This window comes from Siniperca chuatsi, linkage group LG3, assembly GCF_020085105.1.
Source record: "Siniperca chuatsi isolate FFG_IHB_CAS linkage group LG3, ASM2008510v1, whole genome shotgun sequence".
NCBI classification, from domain to species: Eukaryota; Metazoa; Chordata; class Actinopteri; order Centrarchiformes; family Sinipercidae; genus Siniperca; species Siniperca chuatsi.
Window position 1 is genome coordinate 6,777,438 of NC_058044.1, and position 25,042 is coordinate 6,802,479.

General features: G+C 39.1%; 1 protein-coding gene across 2 annotated transcripts in view; it reads right to left on the bottom strand.

The window, feature by feature from the left end:
• Positions 1-25,042, bottom strand: part of LOC122872047 (ubinuclein-1-like) — a 74,554-nt gene that overhangs the window by 39,466 nt on the left and 10,046 nt on the right. For both annotated transcript variants that reach the window (XM_044187716.1, XM_044187727.1), the window contains exon 2: positions 20,027-20,100. In XM_044187716.1, coding sequence (XP_044043651.1) covers positions 20,027-20,100 — 74 coding nt within the window. The remainder of the gene's footprint in view (positions 1-20,026; positions 20,101-25,042) is intronic.

Here is a 25,042-nt window from a genome sequence, read left to right on the forward strand (position 1 = left end):
CAAGAATTTTTTATGTGTCTTTATGTGGTTTTGAAATTCAACTCAGTCTGCTAAACACAAGAGAAGACTAATGTTTCCGTTAAAGGATGGGTTCACATGTCTTCAAGTCTGTCTTAAAACAAAATAAAACATTACGTACATTGAAATCTCTTTAGAGAGGGATCTCTTTACAACCAGTGTGGACATGAGGAATAACTACAGCCTCCAATAACTCTTTCAATGTAGAAATGGGCATTTGACAGACTTGAAAAAAATGTGAACCTATCCTTTAACTGTAAGATGGCTGGTAGTTCACACTTCTAAAAGTGTCAAATCAGCAAGCACAGTTGAAATGTCAAACATTTGTACCTGTCTATGTGAATATATGGAAAAAACAAACAAAAAAGATACATGTATGGTAAGACTAAAATAAGCAGTGACTTGATAGGCCCTCCCCTATACTTGAGAAATTGATCTTATAGCATGTCACACCTTCTGCTCACTGCTCACAAAGAAAAAGTCTCTCCTGTGGAGCATGACATTCCCTCTGGAATTGTGAAACAGCAGCATAAAGGCTTAGAAGATGTGAATTTGTGGGTCCATGTTGTTATATACTGCATTTTCACTAAAGGACTGCAACTACTCCTTTTTGTGTGTTACCTGTACTTGTTTTGCAGGTGGCAGAATGTGTATGATGCCTTTGTGTGACCTTCTGCTGATGCTGTAGACCCTTACAGGCAGTTCCACAAATTGTTTGCTTTCAATCATTAATGGCAGAAGTTCATGACTCCTCAAAGTCCCAGAGCACAGCTTTTTTTTGTTCTGTCAATAAACGTATGTGGTAACAGCCTAACTATGATCTGCACACAACAATGCTCCCAGCTCCAACCCTAAATGAATACTTTGATTGTGGATAAAATGTATATCTCTGCCATCTTCAGTTCCCACTTTTTCATTCCTGACTAAGCACACAACTCCCAGACCACTTATCCCTGTGAAATTTGAGCAAGTTTGTTCAGTGCCCTGCTGCACTTGAAAATGGAGGAAGAGGAAGCCCATCCCAGAATACAACAGATCTACACTGGAGCAAAAATTAATACTGAATTTGTGCTTTTTATCAAAAGATTCTTGCCTATGGTTATTTGGACCAAGAAAATAGGTATATACATGCAACATGTTGCTATTGTCAGCATGTTGACACCTGAAATAGCACAACCTTCGCATGACTGGATGAATCATCAGCAACATGTGTTGAAAAAATATGATTCGGCTATAAAAAGTAAAAAAAAGGTACAAGAGTGGGTACATAAAAACTTTAGGAAGTCACTGCAAGTGCAAATGCCATTAAATCACAAAACCTAAACTTCTGTTGCCCACGCCACTAATTGTGGGCTGAGAACTCAATAATTCAGCAATTTAAGTCAGTTTACTTTAACCTGCAGCTGAACTCCACACTGCAGTGAGAGAGGCTTCTTTGCTGTGGGTTGAGGCTGGAAAACTAAGATATATGGTCTTGTTTGAGCTTTAAAATGTACCAATGCTACATTTAAATAAGCTATTTAAATGAGTACATTAGGACTATATTCATTTTGGAATGTACAAAGAAAAAAATTATAATGAACAGCAAAGCCCCTTACCATCTAACAATAACTTATGATCCGAGTGGCACAGATGAAATTAAACTGTGGCAGTCAGAGGAATTACTTTGACTTGTTTCATTGTGTGCAATGCAAAACCATTACTGTTGACTTCACTGAGGGCACAATAGTGAGGCCTGATGAAGAGCCCAAAGCTATAAGTAAGATGACAGTAAGGCATGGGGAATCTTTCCCATTTCAAAAATATGCTTACTTGGTTGTTTTACAGGCTTTTAACTTCATGATATTCTACTTGAATCTATGATGCATTGCCATAACAGTTATAACAGGTTAAATCACTAATTGTCATGGCTTTGGGTTTGTGTTCAACTATTTCCTGTTTTATTTTGTAATGTGTTCAGCCTCATGTGTCTTGTGTACTTTTACTTCCTGTCGTTGTTTGCTTTTCCCTCCAGTGTTGATTGTTTGTTTCACCTGTGTCTAGTTATCCTGCCCTCACCTGTGTATTTAAGTCTGTGTGCTTCCTTTGTTCTGTGTCAGATCTTCTTCATGACGTGTCAAGCGGTCCAGCCTTTCCCAGTGTTTTCTAATCTGTTTTTGGACTTTGTTTGGGTTATCTGGATTTTGGATTATTTGCTTATTCCCTACTGGATTACATTTGCCTGTTTGGACTACTCTTCTGGTTTTTTAGCTCTGCCTGCCTGACTACCCATGTAAGCCTTTTGTTTGCTATTAAATCACCAAAATCTCCTGTCTGCCTCGGCTGTCTGCATTTTGGGTCCTGCTGCTTCCTTGCTCGACACTAACAATAACACAAATATTGATAAGTATAGGCATACAGCCCTTGGTACTATCCTTGCCAGAGTGATTGAGAGAAATCTAATGGAAAGGTTAGAGCTGTTTATATCTACAAACAATTAGCTTTTATGCTTTAAAAGCAAGCATGGCACAGAAATGTCCATATTTGCTCATAGTTACAATTTCACTATTTTAATCTGTATCAGTTATGCAGGGTTCTTATTTAACCTGTACATAGATGACTTGTCCAGGCACAGATTCTACATGTACGTTTTCGTATGATTATTCATTTAACGTTTTTTCTCCCTGCAGTGTTGGTCTTCAACAGTTGTTGAGCATAAACTCTCAATATGGAGCTGATTTTGACATCAGATTTAATCCCAAAAAGAGAACTGCAATGATATAAAAAGGTGTAAAAGAGTATTTCCTGAGGTCTGCTTAAGTGGAGGTGTAAGCAGTCTGGTCAAATATCTTATTTTAAAGATTATGTTATGGATGACTGGGATCGCCAATGTTATAAATTACATGAGTAACACACTGGACAAGTGATGTTAAGGTCTCTCTATTGAGGGCTCACTATATGTCCCTGTATCCAGTGGTGGAAGAAGTTAAGATATTTTACTTAAGTAAAAGTAGCAATATCGCAGTGTAGAAATACTTTGTTATACATGAATGCAGAGCTTTAAAGTAAAAGTACAAAAGTATGAGCATCAAAATATACTTAAACCAAAAGTATTGGTATAGCTAATCATCCATTTCAGAATAATGTATATTCTATTATTGGATTCTAATTATTGATGCATTAATGTGTAAGCATCACTACTGTTGCAGGTGGTAATGGTGGGGCTAATTTTAACTACTTTATGCACTGCTGGGTAGTTTAATCCATAAAAATACATCATCATTTATTAGTTATATTTAGTATTAAAAATCTGACTCTGCAAAGTAACTAGTAACTAAAGCTGTCAAAATAAATGTAGTGGAGTGAAAAGCACAATATTTGCCTCCAAGTGAAGTGGCGTAGAAGTATAAAGTAACATAAAATTTAAATACTCAAGTAAAGTATAGGGACCTCAAAATTGTACTTAAGTACAGTACTTGAGTAAATGTTCGTAGTTACAGCGTTTGTCGTATGGTTGTTGGCATAAATGTACTTACATATCAGGGAGTGATGACAAATGTTTTGTTTATATGTATGTGTATATTCCACAGGGTAGGGAATAACACAATAAATATATGAATCCCACTGATATCTGCATGTACATCACAGTTGTACAGTAATAGTAATAATTCTTACATATACACATGCATACACAAATATATATCCTATCCACTAGTACCCTGTACTCTCTCTAAGATGTTGCATCTGTAATGTAAGCCATAAACATTTGCCATATTTGGCTAGTTTTTCTTGGGGCATTATTTACCTTGGCAATCATATTTTCAAAGGCAGCAGTCTCTGTCATGAGTTTAAGCCACTCTGTAAACTCTGGCCTATGTGGGCTCTTCCAGTTGTGCAGAATCAGCCTGGCCACCACAATAGAACCTGTTAGCGTCAGTCCAAGCTCTGCTTTAGTGAGGTCTGGTGGAATAAGAGATTTGTCCCCTGTTCTTTAAGCCACCCTTGGAGGTTTTTCAGTACCACCTTCCAAAAAGGCAGTACCATGGGACAATCCCATGTGCCTGCTTTTTGTTACATTTCCAACATTTATTGTCCTGGGTTAAGCCCATTTTAAACTGTTTCAGGGTGTAAAATAATATCTATGTACAATTTTACAATGGATAAACTTACTTCTCGCATCCCTTGTAGCCCAACCTACATTTGAGATCACCTCCTTTTGCCTTACTAGTCTCAAGTTTCACACACATTCTAGTTACATACTATATTTCATATTTTATGGGTCCAAAATAAAAGTAAATAGATTATTTGAACAGTCATAACATAGTATTATTCATCCAATGGACTTACATGTTTTTGTGTTCAGTCACAAAGATATTACAAGTCAACAGTTAAATGCAAATACAATAGGAGAAATACCTTTCACCCAAATTATTGAAAAACACATTTTCTCAACTATCCCTAATGCTCTCCTATGAACCCAGAGTCCTGCTGTTTTCCATTGCCATTACCTGAGTTCACTATTCATTATTCAGCATAAAAGAAATGTCACACTATGTTCATCACATGTTTGTAAGCACTTAAATAGCACATTGACTATAAAGCTTTGAGGTAGTGTGTTCCTATCTGATTTATTCAGGAGACTTAAAGCGTCTCTTTTCATTTAGCGGCTGCTGCAGTCTAACCTGCACTCCACAACGGTGGATAGGCTAATTTCAGCTGAAAGCCATCATGCAACTAATTGGCAAGATGATAAGTGGCCTTTCATTCGCCCAGCTCGTGGATTAAAAAAAAACAACATGAACACCATCCCACCGTTTACCACTAAACTGTATTTACACTTTTCTTTAAAAGTGCTGCCACTTATTTTTATATTTGTTTGGTGTTGGTGACAATTTTTACATTGATGTAGTAACTTCTTGCATTTTCTATGTAGAACTAACCAGTTATTTTGTGGAAACAATCCAGATAATACAAAATATTTGATGTAGCAGCCTTCCTGAGTACTGTGGAACAATTATTGGTCAAATATTCTTGAAATATGAATAATCTATAAAGGCTTATGTTTTTATGATTGAGATTTTACTTTTTGTTCTTTAATGGATGAATCCAGTTAAGTCACCTTGCCTTGTTTCTGGCCTTTTGTTGGGTGTGGTGGTATAAAAGTGTAGTGAACTTCAAATGGCACTGAACTCCAACCATTGAATCCTCTCAAAGATCACACACTTTTTTTCTCACACATTTATTGATAACAGTGTACATACATTTCCACTCACATCTGACCTACATTAGTGTAAATGCCATCCACAATAAACACAGGACCAGGTGAGCTGATAATGACATGTGACATGTCATTTGACTAGGTGAACAAAAGAATGTGTGAATTTATCACATGTGAAACACATTTCTCATGTCTGTCACATGCCGAACACCATATGATGAACAAAAATATATACGCATATACCTGTAGGCACTGTGGTTGGGGGACGTGATGTAAGCACATGTAATTGTGAAATGTGAGGCATCTGCGTTGGTTTAACTTTAAATTGTGATGTTTTTTAACTTGTCTGTACAGCACCTTGAATCTACCTCTGTGTATGAATGTTTTATAAATAAGAGTGCCTTGCCTTGGAGCTCCTCGTTCAAACTACCTGCAACGATAAGTGCTAAGATAGTAAACCCTTACTGAAACATGGTGGGGTAATGATAACAGCAAAATCAGGGAAACCATAGTCTGAGGGTGAATGCAACCATAAATGACATACACTGTTGATGTAAACAGAAAATTATAAATTCAGTGTGAAGATTTGATTTATTTTCTAAGTGGCATCATAAATTTGCTCTTTAGCTCAGTGTCTCTGATGTGTTCATGTGTTTTCCTTGTGGAACAGGAGAACAGTGGCTAGAAAGCTGCTGATATAGTGTTGGTACATCAGACACTTTGTTTAATTTTTCCTTTTTGTATTACACACAAAATTATTTCTGTAGAGAAACATTATTTCTGTCAATGTGGTGTGAAACCAGTAAGGCACAAGGTATGGGTAGTCATGTACCAAATCCCAGAGGGTGGTAATCCTTGAATTTTAAAACAGTTTTGAACAGGCAGCTAAAGCCACGCTTAAGTAGAGTCTCCAGATGCTACTGTTTGTAAATCTGCCAGTTGGAAAACATTATGGATGTATATAGAAATTACAGAAGACTCAAAATCTCATCAACAGAGAGAGCAGGACAAACAGAGAGATTTGCTTACACTATGTGGAAAAGTCTGCACATGCTAAAGGAGCAAGGGCATTTCCATATTTCCAAAAGGGTGGAAAAATCTATTAAACCAAAGAATTAAATACTTCATCTGCCAGATCCCAGCACGCACATGCCAGGAGTTTGTATTATAAACGCACCGGTAGTTGAAACTTTTGTTTTACTCATGTGCGCTAATCTCCACCCTATCCTGCTCCTACTATAATTTTGTTAGACTTTTTCATATTTATTTAATAAACGCCCACAGTGCAAATTGTAACTTTGTGTGTCGAGAATTAATGGGAAAAGCCCCAACTGTTAAATCGTAAAATTTGAATGAGAAAGTTCCCATGTAATGCATATCAAACATTTATTAAAGCCACCCAGAATAATTGAATTGTTCTGCTGGTCTAGGTCTGATTTGTTTAACTAAATTCTTTGGCTATTGAAGTGTGATACAAGATTTCCTGCAAATTCCATTAAAGACACAGGTATCTTTTGTGTATTTGGGCATCTCCAATACTTATAAAAAATGTTTTCATCTTTTTCCCTATCAGAGCCCCTGCTCTGTCACTGCTTATCCACATCTTCACTGCTTATCTGCATTGAGCCCCTCAGTGAGATTTCAACCACTGTGACATGCAGTGAAAGCAGAGGCTGTCAGTCAGCTGTGCCAAAGAGATTGAAATCAGAGGAGGAAAAGGGAAGAACAAACCAAAGGGACAGGGGGAAAAGCAAACTTAATATAATTTCATTTTGACCCCCTCAGACAGAAAGCAGCCTTGATATACAGTAAGTGTATAGAAACTGAATGCATTAAATCATCATTCTCAGCTTGTATAAATGTCAGCTTGTGTATCCCTGGAAAAGAAAAACACAAACACATCTGGGAGAAGGTCTGCTCTAACTTATTGAGCTGATTATACCATGTCCATACCATGGACATTTACAAGTGTTGTCAACAGAGACTTACAGCCACCTGTAAACTAAATCACCTGTCTGTCCAACCCCATCTTCTTCTTCTTCTCCTGTACCGTAGCATTGTGGAACCAAGAATAAACTCTTCAAGATAACTCATTTAGCCAGCAAACTCATTAGTGTTCCCACCCCCAACTTATCCGATTGTGTCACCTCATCCTTGATCCGCAAAACACTCACAATCACACATGAGCCAGACCATCCACTCTACCAGCACTTTACTCCCCTTCCTTCTGGACGCAGGTATAGACTACCCATGTGCAGAAAGGCTCGTTTCAGCAAGAGCTTTGTTCCTGCAGCCATACGAGCTTTAAATAAGTAACTTCCTCTTAAGTTACTAGAAATCCAGTCTGTGGTGTGTAGAGAGTCAATCCATGTTTGTGTCTCTGTTGTGTGACCCCCTGTAATTAAGTTAAATCCTGTATTTTGTATAATTCTGTATGTCTTACTTGTTTGTGCTATGTATGCACCGACTGTGGAAAAGAATGTCCTCCTTGGGCTGATTATTAAGCAAAGCTTATAATGCCAGCCTCCCATATACACACTATGAAAGCATGTCTCTAAAACACAAACACACACACGCACGCACGCACACGCACGCACACGCACATACACACAGTAGCCTGCAAGGAACTTTGTGTTTTAGTAAGCTAAGTTTCACACATTGACTGGAGGTGTCCTTGCTTTCGACTGGTGTAATTATCACTCTGGGAAAAGTGTTTCATTAGGAAAGCTCCTCTTTCAGACACATTACTCACAGAGGGCTGGACACAGACACCCTGTACAACACGCACACATGCACACAATCCAGTCTTTAATTCATCACCACTCATTCTTGTCCTCAGTCCGATCTCTTTTTCTGGACTTTTTCACACCTCTTCCTGTTCGCCTTCCATTCGTTCTTTGATGTTAACTCCTCTAACTCAAAATCCTTTATTTTTTCAGCTATTAAAACTGCCAGTGTTTTAAACTGCCACCAACCAATTAAATTGAAGATATTTTATACTGGTCTGGTGAATCAAGCACATTTTGGTGTCCAAATGTGCTAATTCAACTTTCACTTTAGCTGAGCTTGAGTGCTCAATTTGCGTTGGTTTTAAACTATCCTTCAAGCCCTCCTCCATCATCTCCCTTTCCTTCCTGTATCCAACCCATCATCCCCCTATCGGTCCTTCCTCCTCCACCACCACCGTTCACTTCCCCCGCTGCCCTCTCTCTTGCTTGGGAGGCCTGCAGGTCTGCAGGTTAATGAGTCGTGAAGTGTGAAAACTTCCTGAGACTCAACCAGAGCTAAATGCTGTTTCCAGATGTGAGTCTACAAATGTCTGGACGTCTTCTTGAAATGAGTTAGAGAGGTATGGGTGGGGCAGTTTGAGGGGAAAGGGGGTGAAAACAAAACTAGAGTGGCACAGAGAGGCAGTGCGTTAGAAAGCAGGGAGGATTTAAAAAATGATCTGAAAATGTGAGACAGGAAAGAAAAAGTAGAGAAAAGAGGGCTTGTGAAAGAAACAAAGAGATAGGATTATTAAACTATTTCACACACAGTGCTGGTCATTAAACTAATGTTGAACATCATATCATATACTTGTCACTACCTCTGCAAGTGAATAATAAAAGGAAGCGTGTGCATTCAGTGTGATGGTGCTCTTGAGGATTTTATTTCTTTAACAATTATTAAAGTGTCAGTTTTCCTTTGTCAGATTTAGAGCATATGACACACCTCATAACCTTTCAAAAACTAAATATTGTTTTGACCAAAGTGAGAGGAACACACGAGAGGAGCTGCCCTGTCTTTGAGTCTGTACAAAATGTCATTGCAATCCATCCAATAGTTGTTTAGTAAACATTTTACTAAAAACCAAAAATCAACCTCATGATGGCGTTAGAAGAAAAGTCAGGATCACCAAAGTCAATTGCTGGATTCACCTTCTGGGAACCATGAATGTACACAATGTCATGGTAATCCATCCAATAATTGTTGAGATATTTTAGTCTGGGCCAAAGTGGTGAAAGACAGACCGACATTGCCATCCCCAGTGCCACGCTGCTAATGCGGCTAAAAAACTTCAAGAACAAATGTTTTGGGGTATGGACACTACTCTGTAAATCTATAACTGATGCATCTAAAGGCACCTGCCAAATCAAATGCTGATCATCACCCACTACACATCTGCAAGCACGTGTGTGTGAATATGTATGTGCATGGATGTGTGAGTGAATGTGTGCATGTGTCCATAATCTGGCGTAAATAATGACATCTCTGTCCCCCGTCTTCTCTGGTGCCAACTCCACTAATTATTTATTCTTGGATGCTGCAAGGGTGTCAAAGCTCACACTCCTGCCTCTAAAAAAAAAAATACACAAAAAAAAAAACAGCGTTCCCCTCTGCCTTATTGGCAGTGAGTAGTATCGTTTGTGTAACGCTGTCATACTTAAACTATCATTATTCATCTTTGATTTTCATGCCAAATCCTTACATACAGTGGTGTGAAAAAGGGTTTGCCCCCTTCCTGATTTCTTTTTTTTTTTTGCATGTTTGTTACACTTAAATGTTTCAGATCATCAAACAAATTTAAGTATTAGTCAAAGATAACACAAGTAAACACAAAATGCAGTTTTTAAATGAAGGTTGTTATTATTAAGGGAAAACAAAATCCAAACCTAAACGGCCCTGTGTGAAATGGTGATTGCCCCCTAAACCTAATAACTGTTTGGGCCATCCTTAGCAGCAACAACTGCAATCAAGCGTTTGCGATAACTTGCAATGAGTATTTCAGCGCTATGGAGGAATTTTGGCCCACTCATCTTTGCAGAATTGTTGTAATTCAGCCACATTGGAGGGTTTTCGAGCATGAACTGCCTTTAAGGTCATGCCACAGCATCTCAATAGGATTCAGGTCAGGACTTTGAGTAGGCCACTCCAAAATCTTCATTTTGTTCTTCAGCCATTCAGAGACCCCACAACAACATCCAACGAACTGCAGGCCTCACTTGCCTTAAGGTCAGTGTTCATGACTCCATAAGAAACTGGGCAAAAAACAGCCCCAGACCATTACACCACCACCACCATATTTTACTGTTGGTATGATGTTCTTTTTCTGAAATGCAGTGTTACTTTTACACCAGATGTAATGGGACACACACCTTCCAAAAAGTTCAATTTTTGTCTTGTCAGTCCACAGAGTATTTTCCCAAAAGTCCCAGTGCTGCTAAGGGTGGCCCAACCAGTTATTAGGTTTAGGGGGCAAACACTTTTTCACACCACTGTATATTCCCACTTACTTCAAGTGGTATTCATCCAGGCAGATTGTTTTGTCATCTGCTGAGATTTTGAGATCTCCATCCCTGAGATTTCTGTCTCAATACAGTGGAGATGGTACTCAGAGCATCAAAAACTACATTTCAAACTTCAACATTAATGTGTTCCAATGAAAATTTAACATAGCGGGCATGAATTGAAATTTAATTTATCTCCATTGTATTGGGGTGAAGGCAGAAATCTCAGAGACATATCTCAAAATCTCAGCAGATAAAGCCAAAACTGCATCACTAGATTCCACTTTTGTAATTTGGTTGAACCTCTCTCTTGAACTCTTTCGCTTTCTGTCTTTAAGAATGGTACTTTTGGACATACAGCCTCCTGCATGACTTGTCCTGTGTGTATCTCTGCCTCTCAGAGTGCAGTTAATTATTTTAATATGCCAGATTTACGTTCATATACATTTCCCTCTGTGGAAATAAATAAAAAATAAAGTGACACTAAGATTGATTTTCTTCTTGATTTACTGGCCGAGTTCAAATATAAACACTGAATAGGAGCAAACTGCAATGACCATACATTGAACATCAGTCGTACCTTTCCACTGATACAAACATCACTGGAGTGGGTGGAATTCAAGCAGCTCAAACTTAAACCAATTAAATCCAGTTGACACCAACACTGATTAACTGGAAGCAAAGACAATACATCACCTCAGTAAGAGTGGCTTTAAAAGAAAAAAATTCAAGTCATCAGTGGAAATTTTCCATCATCTATTTTTCATTTGGGTCAACAAATGGCATTTACAACAGTCCTTTGTCTCTCCGTTGGTGTGTTAGCACTTATGAATAAATGTTTGTGTTTGCATGTGGGTGTGATTTAAGAGACTCTCCATGCTCATCAGTGAGTGTGATTGAGCTCTGAGGGGTTATGAGGGAAAATAAGTTGAAAAACAGGACAGAATCAATACCATTTACCCAATAGCCTCATAGTGCGTGTGTGTGCGCGTGTGTTGTGTGTGTATTTGCGAGCGTGCCTGTGTGTTTACCTGAAGTGTGACTGCATTTAACGTGTCAAGTTGAGGAAAAACAACAAATTGCCTCTCAGCACACGCTTTATTGACCAGTGACACACACACACACACACACAGGAGGTATATTGACTGGTTGAAGGGAGAAACAGGTTTAAGGCAATTAGAGTAGTGTACTTTCCACCAGAAACCCACTATGATCCGTTTCAGTGCAGTTAGCCAACTACCCCTAAAGTGTGACCAATGGAAGAAAGTAAAACAAGCCACTTTGTTGAACACAGCTGCTGTATTATTGTCACTCTCAAAATTTCAACACACCAGAAAATTTAAGGTTTACAACCTCCTCTTAGAGATTATGTGAAGTACAAAATGAGCACATGTACCTGTGCAAACACACTAATTCCATCTAAAATTGTTTTTCTACACTTGGTAAGTGTACAGTAGGTGTTAAGTGTGTACTACTCCAGTGTGAATTGCTTGGTGGTTATGAGGGCACAAGGTTGTTCCTTTGGGAAGGCATCTGTTTTTCAAAGCCAAACACTGTAAATTCACTGGCGAGTTAAGCCAGTTTAATGTAGTACAGTGAAACCTATTAGAACAAACATAATTTCTAGGAGACAAGGCTGCATCGCATCAAATTACATCTGAACAGTGATTCACCCAACAGTTTTTCACCCAGTTCTGCTACTTTTTATTTAATTGGGCAGGTAAAAGTTGTTTTGGGCAGCTTGTAAAATTTGTGCTACTCTCATCTGAGTAGTGTGATACAGTTTGACAGGTCACTTAGTTCCGTAAGCTTGGCTCGACACACAATGACTAATAACTAATGACCGACAAAACCAAATGTCATTTCAGTTTATTACAAGTAGATTGAAAGTTTTTTCCTATTAAAGTTATTCTTCAGTCATAGCTCTGTGATAAAATACTGTTACATTTTTCATATATGTAAAGACTTTTAATGTTTAATGTAATGTTATATAAAAGCAAAAGGAGATACGTTTTCATTATTGTAACCATAGCTTTGGGTAATTATACTAATGAAAAAGAAAATGGGAGGAGCATTCTAGGACCTAACATATTATATATTTTATATATATATATATATATATATATATATATATATATATATATATATATATATATATATAATATAAAAATTACGAAATTACGATTGGCTGAGTTCAAAGCTCTGATTGGGCTATTTGGTGTCAATCAAATTTGGCAGCACTGCATCAGAATCAGTTCAACTTAATCACAATTAAAGGGGTTGTTTTTGACATGTATTGCAGTGTATTAGCTTTCGATTTCTATGGCATTAAAGATGTTGTGTGACCCAACAGACATTAATGTTAATTTGCCTTCAAAATTGTATCATTTTCTATAGGGGGGGAAAGCTAATTAAATTGTTTATGAAGAGAATGAATAGTTGGGTATTAATTCAAGTTTCACCAAGAACAGAGAATGTATCACAAAGCAAAAGGTTAATCCAAGTAATATACTGAGCAAATAAGAAGTAAATAAAGAAAACAACTTAAGATAGTGATGTGGCCTTTGCCATACAGTAACCCAAACTGTATGACATTTAAATAGCAAACTGGACAACAAGGATGTTGCGTTCTCACATCCAGCATAGTGGATTATCCACTGTGAGTGATTAGTCATTACAGCTGAGGCTCTTTAATGAGATTTCAATTTATTGCAGCTGTACTCAATCAATGGTCTACAGGGTTGACAGGAAGTCCCCTTAGAAAATAAAGAATGTTTGAACAACACTGCTTTAGGATGCCACTTTATTTCTTATCCTTTCTTCTGTAATAGCAGTGTATAATTATATAATTCTGTGTCAAGTCAACAACAAAAGTCTTCTGATTCGATTCCTAACCTCATGTTAACATGGCAAACAACACGATCAAGTTCAAGATCAACACTACGAGTCAATTAATTTCTGATTGATTTGAACAACAGATGCATGGAAGGTCAGAAGGTTAACAAGCTTGTCGGCTGAGAAAAGTTCGCCGACAAGTTGGCTGAACATTTTGTAGTTGCTGGGCATCAACAACCAATCAGACTTTTATGCTTCCTTTTTTCTGTGATTTAATATTATGATAAGTTATACATTAAAATCATTTATTTCACTAATTTGAAAAAAGTCTAGAGAAATGCATGCATACATGCAATTTTATTACATTTTGTCTAATTACAGCTTGATAAAGAAGACTATTACTGCTGTAAAAACACTGAACCGCACTCGACCACTACACTGTTAAAATCAGAGCCTCTCACGCTGGCTACGACTGGTCAGAACAGAGTAACCAATCAACCAGGTTGCTGACATTATGAATGTGGGGTAAGGACACAAACTTATCAAAAGGGGGTCCGTGATCAAATCAAATACAGAACTATTTGGGGTGCTTGACATAAAACGGTCTGGGGGCTCTTCATGTGGAGTGCTGCGCGTGGTACACAATCATTTCTGTTCCTCTTTCATTTTCATCTCTCCATCTGACAGCATGTTGAAGTAGCTAACTCAACGATGTTCACTACTAAGTCAGAAACACACACACACACACACAAAAAGAGGGGGAGGGAGAGGGAGCGAGGGACAGAAAAACAGCCATAGACAGCTACATCCAAATACAAGCGCTTACTGCTGTAATCCTATCAGAAAGGGCTTGCTGGCTTCATGCGGCCTGTGAAAGGGTCAACATGAAATGGGGAGAGGAGAGACACAGATGACTAAGAATTCAAAATTTTCACTGGAAAAACCTGCACAATATGTGTGCTTTGTATATGAAAACCAACCCTGTGTGCTAGAAATTCATTAAATTGTTTTCCCAGTTATGTTGTGGTGACAAACATAACAGCTGCCTAAATTATGCTCAGGGGAAATGTTTTGGGGTTTTTTTAGTGAATGAAGTGCTATATTTATGTACCACCCCTAGGTTGCAGGGAGGTTGTCAGGATGGATGGTGGGCATGTAGCACAGGACACTGGAGTCCGGGGTTCACATCCTGAGTCCCGTCTGTAGTTCGGTTTAGTTTATATATGTTCTCAATAAACATTTTACTGATACGTTCAGTAAATTAACATTTAGTAGACTTGTCACAAATTATTTAATAACATTTCCTCATTATGTAAATAGAAAATGTAATCCAGTCGGCATTACGTTTCCTTCTAAATCTATTTACTGTTGGAAATTAGCCTTCAGACACATTTGTTTTGGTACTCAAAAGATATTTAAGTCTGATATGCAGCCCTACATATGCACAAAACATGTTTATTTTGTTTACAAAATACTAAGAATAATATGTTGCACTGAGAATGTATAAAGCATACATGTATTTTACGCATATTATCTGGAATATGTTAATACACAAACCATTGAAATTATAGCTCCATTTTCACAGTCCTATGGAGTTTTTAAATAAGTATAACAACTAGAAGAGTGCACTCAGAGTGCAGATCTCCGCCAGGCCTGGTATCACCAAATGGCGTGTGAATGACATACCAATGTCTTAAGTCATTTTGCATGTTATCACAATGCCTTTTTGCTTTTTGAGTGTCATTTCACGCCATTTAGTCTCTACTGACTTATATTGTGCAGAGACAGCAGGAGACATTTTACGTGTGAATGTCATAGAGAAAAAAAATGTCAGGTGACGTAGTATAAAGAGCGACAAAGTGTAGGGAAGTCAACGTTACTTATCTTAACTTACGTACATAAGTTAACTTACGCAACGTATTTAACTTGCATCACATATGTAATGTAATTTAACTTACATACGTAACTTAAGTGAAGTAACTAACGTACTTATTTTAACCCAAACAAAGATCTTAACCAAACCAAGTAGTTATGGTGCCTAAACCTAACCAAACTGCGACCATTTCACAACAATAACCACATGTTTATTATTGTTCAATGATGATGAAGGTCACCTGACTTTGCCCTTTCCTGCATGTCCCAAACTCATAAAATGCGCCATCTCTAACAGCGTTAAATGACACGCAAAAAGCTTTAAATGCATTGAAATGATACTCGAAATGTCCTTAAAAGTGCCGTGCAATTTATACATCATCCCATGATCATAGTGGAATGAAAGGGAGACAACATGCAGGTTACATTATCAAGGTGTAACCAGAGTAGAGTAGACAGCCTATATGGAGACAATTCCAAAACACCAGCGATGTAAAAATAACTAATTAAGTTTTAAAAACAAGTAAAATAGCATCCCTCAGAATGAAAGTAATTTCTCTTCACTCTGTCTTTTCTTTCCTCTCTGCTCGTCTCCTTCTGTGTATAACGTGTGTTCCAGTGAGAGTACTTGGTTCAGTTTGTGTTTTCTAAACATTTGAGAATGCCCACAGCTCCCATGTGTAGGCAGATCCCTGTGCCCTCACCGTGACTCTGTAGACGTCTCTATATCAACACAGTGCAAACAACTCCAGAGCGCGTGCACACACACACACACACACACACACACCAGGGTGCATGCCTGTCAGCTCCATTGGAAACTGTGCATGCATGCTAGCATAAACATGTTATTGTCACACATACGCACACACACACACACACACCTGTCAGTCGTCAGCCAACTGAGACATGGAAGTGCAGGAAAACATTTCATCCTTATTACCCTGTTATTCTCTCTCTCTCTCACACACACACTCTGTATTTAGGCATTATCATTCTCACCTTTTCTCATATTTCTTTCTCACGAGGGGCCTCTCTCTGCCTTGCCTCCCCCTCCCTCCCTCCCTCAACTTAATCTCTCTCTCGGTCTCTCTCCCTTTTCTCTTCCTCAGTCTTTTCCCCCCTCAAGGTGTCTAAGCTGTGAGACATTTAATCGTCGCGGTAACGGTTTCATATCTGGAACAGAAATCAAATAATGCCAGATGATTTACTCCCCCTAGCAACCAGGGAGCACAGCCCTAGCAACCGACCCAGCCAGCAGGCCAGACCTAATCAGGTTGAAAATATTTCAATTATTGTGTTGATTCTAGGAGGTGTGAGTTTGTGTACGTGTGGGCAAGTAGTGTGCGTGTGTGCGAGCGTGTGTGTGTGTAAAGATCGGCCTGCTGCATTTTAATGATGTCAGCTGCTATTGATCTGAATACCAGAGGAGAATAGGGAGGACATAAAAAGAAAAGAAACCGTGTTGTGTCATACAAGTGCTATTAGAAGCGCTGCTGTTATGATGGAGACATTAGAAGGATACAACAACACATGGTCATTCTGGCTTGGATAGTGTAACAGTTGGCATGCTCTGTGTGTGTGTTTGTGTGTTTGTGTGTGTGTGTGTGCGTGTGCGTGTGCGTGTGTGTGTAAGAAAGAACGACAGAGTTGGCAAGGCAGAAATGACAGAGGATAGCCAAAGAGCAGGGACAGGATCCAAACTCCAGGGTGCCAAAGGACCAAATCGAGCTTTACTCCTCACTCTATCAAACACAGTCGCACTACACTTGTTTGTGGTTGTGTTGGAGCTTTAGAGGAAGTGTAAGTGTGTGTGTATGTGTTGCCGTTTCTGCAGTTTACGTGTCTGTGTTTGTTGGAGGAGGGTAGACGGCTGCAGAGTGGGGAGCTTTATTGAAGGTTTGCCCAGTCAATCGATAACTGTGCGTGGCTGTAAGCATGTGCACGCGAGTGTCTATACTTAGACTATATATCCTCATTTGCCAATTTATTAGGTACACCTTGCTAAAACTAATGCAGTCTAATACAACAGTCCTGCAATAAATCCTCCGTTCATGAAAATTCTAAGGTTCAGTTTTTGTTGAAACTGTTTTAGAGAGGTCTTGATTCAACTTCATGATCATTTTGGAGGATGTAGTTTGCTGTTGAATTGTATTGTGTTATACAGAGAGATATATTTGTTACCCACCCTCATTGTCAGTTAAAAAGCCATTCATCAAGCAAAAATGCAGAACATTCTATGTTTCTTGCTTCTCAAATGTGAGAATTTGCTGCTTTCGTTCTAAATTAAATGTCTTGATTTGTCGGACTAACAAGCTCAAACCAATAAATATTCAAAGAAGTCATCTACGGCTCTGAGAAAGTGTTAAGAGGCATTTTTCACTATATTATGATATTTTTTACACTAAACAATTAACAGTAAGAATAATGGACAAATGAATCGATTATAAAAGTAATCGTTAGTTGCAGCCCAACTGCAAACTATTATTTTTCTCTTCTAATAATAATAATGAGAAAAATAAAGAGTGCAGAGGAACAATGCCAAAAGAAGAGGGGGGAAAATGAAACACACACTCTAATCTAATCTGCTTTTTCAACCTCTAATTCTCTGATGGTAATTATGCCTGACAATTGGCCTTTAGGGACGAGACAATTCTCCTTCATTGGCATTTGCTGTTTGGATGGAGGCAGAGGGGAGAGGGTGACAGAGCAGAAAGACAGACATACAAACCATGAGACAGAAGCAGAAAAACGGGAAAATGCTTGACAGAAGGCGAGAATGAAGACTATTTGAATGACAGACAAAAATGGATGTAAAAATTGACTTTTGAGAGATTATGAATTTACATATCTTAATAGAGAAATGCATGCTATGGCTCTCCACCAAAAAAAAAAAGCTGCACAACTCATCTTCAGAATTACAGAATGTACTATGTGACCTGATTGTGTGTCTCTCTTTGTGTGTGTATATGTGTGTTCGAGAGAGACATTTTGGGTGGTTTGAGTGAACAAGCCTGTATTTTAAGGGTTGTTCTCCTTTCAAGTTGTCATCAATGATCAAAATTTTTTGAGTGATTTCATACAAATGTCATTTCTTTTTTTACCATTTTGAAGAGCTTTTCACTCGAAAATCACAGAGGCCTCAGTGCAGGTGGGAGACCAGTTCAGCACCGACCCAGCTTGTTTTCACCAAACTGAAGAGTTTTGTTCTGAAATATTCACAATTAACATTTAAAAAGGTGAAACACAGTTTTTAAAAAAAATCAAAATGCTTTTGAAGAGAATTGTAGGTACCTGGTTACAGATCTTTAAAATCACTCACGTCTCAAATTTTGAGTGATTCAAAAAGGTTTGTTTTTGCTCTGGTGAATGGCTGTTTCCCTGCTTGGAGAAAGAAGCAGCATGACTTTCGCTGACTAAATTTGGTGACGTTACGTCAAAGTCAGAACTCCGGATTTCTGTATTGCTACACACATCTACAAATTTCTTCAGCGGGTCATATAGGATGCTTTATTCATTAACAGATGTTTCCCCTGTTGTAACAATCAAGCCAATTAGAGCTTTGTAGGGCAGACTATGAGCAAGGATGTACCTCGTCATCGCCTGTGCCAAAATTGTGACACAAAAATGCCACAAAATGGCCACAAGCATGGATGAGATTGATGGAGTGGTTCAGGCTGTGGTAACTCAACTTGAAGAAATGAAGCATGTTTCTTCCATTGACATGACAAACGTTAACTACTCATAGTAACCGCTACCTCAACTTCTGTGTTGACAGAAAATTACCCAACATAAACACAAATGAGAGACTCAATAATGAAACTAAATGACAATTCAGGCTGATTAACTGGACATTTTTAATACATATTAAAAGAGGAGAGGTGCGTTTATTATCCAGTATTAACCCTCTAGACCCCAGTACAATTCTAGACTGTTGCTGCAGTTACCTGAGAACCCTCACTTAAATATTTTTCTACTCAATCCAAACTAACAGCTCTATTTCAAAAACAAAAAGAAATTGCTCGGCAATACCGGTTATGGTTGCTGGTCCTGAGGAGTGCTGCTGCTGTTTTGTGCTGTATGCCATGATCACATGTACATAGCTGTAAATAAATGCCCACATGTGGGATTTGCTTTCTCTCAAGTCTCTGCCTCCCCACTTATGGTCTTGGCCGCTGGGAAGGTCAGTCTAACAAGTGGTGTCAGAAGTGGGATTTTGACCATAGCGAGGAGGTGAAAATGACCAGGAGGAGGAACGAAAAACGACCGACGGCAATGTGTCTGCGGCTGACCAGGGCACTGTGGCAGGCGACACAGGGGAGAAGCTGGAGGAGCTGAGTGGCATGATGAAATAATTCCTGCAAACTCAAGCAGCTAGAGATAAGCAGCAGGAAAAGGAATCATCTCGCCAGGAGTTGAGATGGCGAAATATGGAGCACCAGTTTTGGCTGATCCAGGCCCAAGTAACCATGATGGGAGAGGAGCAGCATGCGGAGCAAGAGAGCAACAAGGGGTGACGCAGACAAGGAAGTGACTATGATGATTATCAGTAGGAAATGTCCAGGTCTAGGCACAGATCACCTACACTTCAGCGAGACCCACCTGTACCTCGAGACTCGAAACTATTGCCACTGTCTCCTGAAGATGGCATAGAACAATTTTTAACCACGTTTGAAAGAATGCCGCATGTCTGCCATTGGTCACAAGGTGAGTGGGCTGTCCGATTGGTTCCCCTCTTAATGGGAAAGGCACGTAAAGCATATGTACTCATGGATATTAATGATTCAGAAGACTATGATAAAGTGAACTCACCAAGTATGAAATCACTGACACTTACCGGTGAAGGTTTCATGTCCTGGACATTCATCTGGAGACACTCCGTGAGCTGTACGTCCACCTGAAGGACTTGTTCTGCAAGTGGGTCAGAATAGAAACAGCAACCATCAAAGACATTTCTGAACTTTTGAATCTTTAACAGTTCCTAAGAATGGTGAATTCAGAGATGGAAGTTTGGATTTGGGAGCATGATGCAAAGACTGCTGAGGAGACTGCCCGCATGGCTGAGGTGTTCCAGTCAGGTCCAAGGGAGAAGCTCCAGCAGCAGGCAGTACCACACTCAGGCCACACTCCCGCGCACTGAAATGAAATATAGAACGGGCACTATTGGGCACTATGAGGTCTAGAGGGTTAATAGACAAAGGCAAGCAAAGCCCAGCTATGTTGGCTCGCTACCTTGCTAGCATGCTATGTTAGCTAACATGTTAGATATTATAACAATCTTGATCCTGTTCAATTTCATGTATTTTTCCCTCATGTTATTACAGTAAATCTCCAGTAAAATGCCTGTTCCTGGTAAGGAAACAGTAGGAACATTTGTTGACTTAAGGTGGGAGCCAATCTAACAGCAACTACCGTAAGCTATTACGTTAACAAACCTAGCCAGAAAGCTTAAAAATGTCTGCTAAAAGACACACTAGGTCGGTTGAAATAATTAAAACACAGGTTTACCCTTTTTTCTTTGTTAAGTTTCCATGTTAAATCAGTAAAAATGGCATTTGAGGTGTCCTTGTACAGAAAATCCTTGGACTTGAAGGAAAGTCTTATTTTTCAGTGTAAAAACCTTTAACACTGCCTTGCCTATTATGTTCCCCTCAGGACATCTCATCATGAAGTATTAGCTATGTTTCTTTGTAGAAACAACATTGACTGCAATTCCCTATGCTAAAAGCTAAAAGCTAGCTAACGGCTTCAGTGACAGCTGAAAATGACAACAGCTGGATATGATATATTCTTTAGGGCAAAACAAAATATTGTCCCCAAAAATACCTACAGTATCAAAAATGCAGAGTCTAAATAAGTTGTGACAAAATGGCTATTTACTCTGAATATCAGGCTAACTGCCCTGCAAAACATTAACATGGACAAGATCCTGTGCATTTTGTAAATATATAAACCGACTTCCTTTTATTCCTCCACTGCACTTTTCTTCACTCTATTAATTTGGCAAATGGCGCGATCAGTAGAGAAAAAAAAAGTTGGACCAAGGTGTAGAAGAAAGAGATAAAGGGCCATGAAGACAAAGAGTTGTATGTCAGGAGGTTTTAGTTGGATAATGGAGAGGTCAAAAGGAGAATGAAGTGTTGATGTGAAGACAGAAAAGTCTGAGAAAAGACTCTTCTGCCAATCAGTGCCATAATCACACTTTTCCAATTTACTCTTTACATTACAAAGACTACCAACCAGCGATAGGTAAGACTGCCTCAGTATTTGTGTGTGTGTGTGTGTGTGCGTGTGCGTGTGCGAGAGAGAGAGAGAGAGAGAGAGGGAGGGAGAGTGTGTGTATGCATGTCAGTTGGAAGGGCAGCTAGGCGTAAAATTGAGTCCAGATTCATTAGGTTCTGTGAGCTGAGCTGCAGTTGGTTTAAGTGATACATTTCCTCTGGAAGTGGAGGTGTGGAGGTGTGTGGGTGGATGGGTGTTGTGAGGGGGGTCAGTCGTACGTTACGGGTCTCTTTCTCTGTCTCACACCTGTGCACAGACACACACACGCACGAGTATCAGATAATTTAGAGGCCTTTATTCTATTTTCTCCCTCCTCTGTCTCAGTGCTGAGTGACACTGTAAATCTGAGCCAATTTCCTCCTCTAATCATCATTAAAAAGCGCAAATTACTCCACTCTCCATTAAACACTCCCACATGCCTGCTGCTATTACTTGCTCTGCAGCTTTTTCCATACACACCAGACTGAGGCCAGCCTTCTGCGTAGCTTTATTCTAACCTCGCTTTATTCATGAGATAAGCATAGACACCAGCATATGCCATCAAACAGAAAACAACACGCAGTACTGTGTTTCACCGAACAGCAGGACTGAACATTTCAATCTCTCACACTTCCAAGCAAAAGTATTTCTGAATGAGGACTGGTGTGCCTCTTTTAATGCAAAACAGTCACTCACAGCAGATGTAGTATTCACCTGAGAGGGTGATTTCATAGAAAAAGATGAATAAATTTGTTCTAGCAACTAGACATGCATCTGAGATGAGGCTGAGGAGAAGCCAATCACTAGACCTAACGTAACGCACAATGACCTTTCGTTCATCAGAAGTGGAGATTTAAAGCTCCACCGAGTATTGTGGTTTATGTGTAGTGGCAAAAAGTCTTTAGGTTCATATAATTCAATTTTATTTATATAGCGCCAATTCATAACAGAAGTTATTTCATTGCACTTTTCCTATAGAGCAGGTCTAGACCGTACTCTTTATAATATTAAAGACTTATATTATAGACTCCACCAATCCAAGATATGCTGTACAGACAGTCTGACAACAGTAAAACATGTTTTTCCGATGTACAAAACAGTGAAATCTGTGCTGCCCAAATTTTGTTTCTTTTGTTTTATTTTAATTTTCCCAAACCAACAATCCTAACCTGAGTTATTCAGCAATTCAAATAGGTCTAGTGTTGTTCCCACTGAAGTCTATTTCCCCTGGTTAGAGAAACAATTGACTATTCAAAGCTTTGTAGGTGTGATAAAGAATGGGCACATCATCATCCTACATAGCTAGCCAGCCATCGTCATGAAATATAGCGACAAAATGGCAACAAGCATGGATGAGACTGACGTAGCGCTACAAGATATTGCAAGTTGACTTGGAGAAACAACAACTCTTAAAATCGACACATCTCTTTGATCAATGTGAGAAATGTTGAGTTAACAGCTCCGAGCAACTAGCTGCCTCAACTTCCATGACAACTTAAAATGATGTTGACGGGGCAGATACTTCACTCACTACTGATTGGTTAGGGCAAAACCAAATAACAGCCCCTGCCAACAAGAACGTGGCTAACATGAACACTGTCAGGCTGAATTAATGAATTAAAACGACTACTTTCTAAATCAGTTGGAGGGGTGGTGTTTTCAAAAAGCACAAATGAAATTTGGATGAACTTCTGATTAACATCCGGGGCAGACGTTCCACTCTACGTTTTTGAATTAGGCTTGTATTCAGCACATACCAGAAAATATGAATACCTGTGTGCTAATTGTAAAATGCAGCAACTACTGCAGCTATATATTACCGCCTCACTATGATGACCACTTGCTCACACCACCTTAAAAATGGTAGCCATGGCACAAAAGTACATAGAGCTTGCCTTTTCAAATGTGATGAAGCATCTCACACACAAACACAAATGAATAAATGCTACTTCAGCATCATACTCTCAGACATGTGAAATGCATATAAACAGGGTACAGTCTGACCTCACCAAATAAAAATTGAAAGACTTCACCTCTGCAAATAATTTCTTCAACTTCAGGAAGTGTCAATAGCTGACTGGCATAGTTTTAGGGCTGGCTTGTAGCAGAGGATGATGGGATTTCGTTATTGAATATTGTACTTGTGACAGTGTCATTTCTTGCCTATGGCCTGAGTACAGCGAAGCAATATTCTTATCCACAAAATTCATTTCAGACTGACGTTTTAGCCCCAAATATAGCCCCAGTATTTTGTTGGTGATCCCAGACTGAAATATTAACGTCCTAAAGGGTGGAGTGTTTTTCGGCCATTAACAGAGAAAAAGCTGCCCCAGTGTATCAGTTCTGTTTTACACTCTTGCACAACTTTCTCCTAATCAACCTCCCTCTCGTGCTCCTGAACAGAGATGAGGGTTCAGTGTGAAGCTGCAAATGGTTTCTTTGGTCATGCTCTTGTGCAACTGGTAGTCTGAATATTTACAGTTTTCAGTTAATCGTTCGCTGCAGAGCTCTGTAGAAATAACTTTTCTGTATGCCTCAATGATTAAAAATAGGAAGTGGAAAACATAACAGGCAGAAAAAGCGAAAGATACAAATGGATTTATAAATAAATTATATTCCGTTCTGCAACAAATTTAAAGTATTCTTCAAGCAGGTGATAACTGCGCACTTTGCTTGGTTTTCCTTCTGTTAGTGCAGGTTTAAGTGTGTATATCCATGGCTTTCTTCAAAACAGATGGAGAATTGACTCAGACTTGTGCCATATTGAATGCTGAGGTGTTAGCTCTCTTTTACTCTCGCTCCCTGACACATTAACTCCTTAAGGGAAAGTCATAAAGAAGCATTTAACTAATGGAGAGAACCCTGGTGAGCGGAGCACAGCTGTCCCGTCATTAGTCTGCGTTTGTTTTCACAGTTTGTTTGTTTGTTTATCGGCGTGTTTTTACACCTGCAGCGCAGACATGTAGGGTCGTGAGAAAGGCTCAGGGTGAGGATATGGTCATGTTAAGAAACTCTCAAGGGGACAGAGACTCTGGAGGGCCCGCGAAGACCTTCAAGGCTAGGGTCACATGATCAACGGGGGTAGCAAGCTAGCACTACCACTACTGCTAGCATGTTCACAGTTGGCTGTCCACTACTGCCTTTGCAATCTATTATTACAATGTTTTCTTGTAGACCTGTCTTTTGCTATTGATGGATTTGTTATTAAAAGCTAATTTCTTCAAGCATCAGTGTGCTAACATGCTCAGAGAGTTACAATGTTAACATGTTGATGTTTAATTGTTTAATCCGGTGTAATGTTTACCACGCTCACCCTCTTAGTTTAGCGTATGCTACCATTTGCCAATTTAACACAACACAAAATACAGCTGAGGCTGAAGGGAATGTCACGTTTTGCAGATTTTTGGTCATAAACTAAAGTATTGGACACATTTACATATTGACCTGATGGTGGTGCTACATGAAAAGTCAGGGTTTCACCAAAGTTATTACAATTCACACTGAGGGGGACATGAATGTTCATGGCAATCCATCCAATAGCTGTCGAGACATTTCATTCAAAATCACAAACATCAACCTCATGGTGCCACCA